The sequence below is a fragment of the Plasmodium gaboni genome, chromosome 6 (assembly GCF_001602025.1).
Source record: "Plasmodium gaboni strain SY75 chromosome 6, whole genome shotgun sequence".
In the NCBI taxonomy this organism is placed as follows: Eukaryota; Apicomplexa; class Aconoidasida; order Haemosporida; family Plasmodiidae; genus Plasmodium; species Plasmodium gaboni.
The window spans coordinates 427,466-430,134 of record NC_031486.1 but is presented as its reverse complement, the minus strand read 5'-3'; the positions used below and the strand labels follow the sequence as shown (position 1 = coordinate 430,134).

Sequence of the window (2,669 nt, the reverse complement as noted above, 5' to 3'; positions counted from 1 at the left end):
CAAATATATAAATTTTCTTTAAAATATTAACAAACGATGAAAATAATATTATGTATATTTAATTATATAAATTAATATATACCTTTTAAATATTTTCCTTAAAAAAAAAAAAAAAAAAAAAATTCATATATCTATATTAAATATATATAATAAATATATATATGTAAAATTTTATTTTTATAAATAATAATTATTATATTATATCAAAATTTTAATATATATTATAAATAATAATATTATTATATTGGGCTCCTACAATAACATTATTAAAATATAATATATATAGTTAAGGATATAAATATTATATATATATATATATATATATATAGAGTTAAATATTTGTGTTTTTTTTACCATTTGAAGTATTTTATATTTATATGTATGTATTTCATATATTATATAAATATATATATATGTTATATATAATATTTGTATTATAAAGGTATAAAATATATATTACATATATATATATATATATATATATTTTTTTTTTTCATATTATATCATTTCGACGTATCTGAATATTTAAATATATATATATTATATATGCCAATTATTTATTTGTTTTCTTTTATCATTTTTTTATTATTCGATGATTTTCCTTTTATTTAAAAAATTTATATATTTCATTCAAGTGAATGAATAATAAAAATATATATATTTTTTATATATTTTACGTCATTTCTTCATATATATATAATATATGAGGACGTAACAAATATTATATATATATAATATATATATAATTGTATATATTTTTATTATGATTAAAACAATAATTTATGTCATCTCTCAAATATTATATTAATATATATGTTATAGAGATAAAATAAATGTAAGAGATCCTTTTTGTTTATATAATATATATATATATATATATATATATATATATATTTTTTTTTTTTTTTTTTTTTTTTTGGCATTTCTTATTTTATGTAGAAATAATAAAAGAGGGGAAACATAATATTTTAAACTGAACTTTTAAAAATTGAACAACAAAAATATATTTTTATTTTTATATTGTTCCTCTTGGATTTGTTTTATACGTTCCTTTTTTATACATACCATAATGCATGTATGTAAGAACACATAACTGTTATAAAATATATATATATATATATATATATATATATTATATATTTAATATTTTATATTTTATATTTAACATATGTGTGTTTATTTTATTTTATTTTTTAATATGTAAAGAATCTTATATTTTTGACCAGTATCAAGGTGAAAAAAAAAACAAGAAGACATATAAAGAAGACAATGCTTATTTTATATCAAAAAAAATAAAAAGGAGACAAATAACATACACATAAGTAGGGAAAAATATATAACCCACAGAAATATAAGAAGACGAAGATAAACAATTAAATAAATATATATATTATTATATGTATGTATTTATTTATTTTATTTTTTTTTATTTTTTGTTTATCAAAGGAGGTATACGTTGAGATTATACGTCGAGATATACGTCGAGATATACGTTGAGATATACGTCTAGATATACGACAAAGTATATGTTGATGTTCAGGTTAAGGCTGAGGTGTGATAAGCATGCATATAGTCAGCTTTATTTTATTTTTGTTTGTTTTTTTTGGGTTGTCTTCCATTTGTTATAATATAAATGGAGTATGTGACTTTTCGAGTGAGGAGCTAAGTTTGTTGTCAGAAGAAAAATTAGATTTTTCTTTAAAAAAGAATGAATATAAATTATCTGATGAAAACAATGTAAGAAATTGTGTTTATTTTAGTAAAGGTTTTGAATATTTACGTTTTATATGTCCAGTGAGAAAAGATAATTATGAAGGAATTGAAATTCGGCCTGTTGAATGCTTTGAATATGTTCGTATTGATGGAAGAGAAGAGAAATTAAATGAGATATTAAAAGGTAGTTTATTTGAAAAAAGTATTAATGATAATATAATGACAAGAGATGTATTTATTCCACCAACTATATATGAAGATATGTTTTTTGAATGTACATGTGATAATAGTTTAACTTTTAAAAATAATATGATTGGAAAAAGAGGTATAATGAAAATACATTTAAAAAAAAATATTTTATATGGATGTGATTTTGATCATGATGAAAAATTAATAAAAAATAAAACTGCATTCACAAATTTTTATGATAAAGAAAAAATTTTATCATTATCAAATGATGAAAATATTACATGTAATGTTACTATTAAAAAATCACAAGTATATTTAGGAATTATATGTCCAGATGGTTATCATTTATATCCAAATGATTGTTTTAAAAATGTTCTATATGATAATAATATTATTATGCCATTAAAAAAAATTATACCACATGATATTTTGTATCATCACGACAAAAACAAAAAAATCGCATTCGCAGCATTTACATTAAATATAAATGAAAACCCAAAAGGATTCACATGTTATTGTATTAAAGATCAAACAAGTTTTAATAATCATCTTATAGTAAATTTTAAGTTTGAAAATAAAGAAACATCATTTGCAACAAATATAAATCTGTTCTTTTTTTTTATTTTTTTTATTACATTTCTTCATTTAATTTTGTTTTTATAAATATCAAAAATAGGCAGAAGCACTTCCTTATGCCTATCAATGTGTATACAACCAGGGTGTCTCAAAAAATACACACACATATTAAATGAATAAATAAATAAATA

At 18.0% G+C, this 2,669-nt stretch overlaps 1 protein-coding gene across 1 annotated transcript; it reads left to right on the top strand.

Annotated features, from left to right (window-relative positions):
* Window positions 1-1,563: 1,563 nt before the first annotated feature.
* PGSY75_0612800 (6-cysteine protein) lies at window positions 1,564-2,565 on the top strand (the record flags this gene model as incomplete). The annotated part of the gene is made up of 1 exon (XM_018784709.1): window positions 1,564-2,565. The coding sequence occupies one exon, from the start codon at window positions 1,564-1,566 to the stop codon at window positions 2,563-2,565; it is 1,002 nt and encodes a 333-aa protein (XP_018642763.1).
* Between the last annotated feature and the right edge of the window lie 104 nt (window positions 2,566-2,669).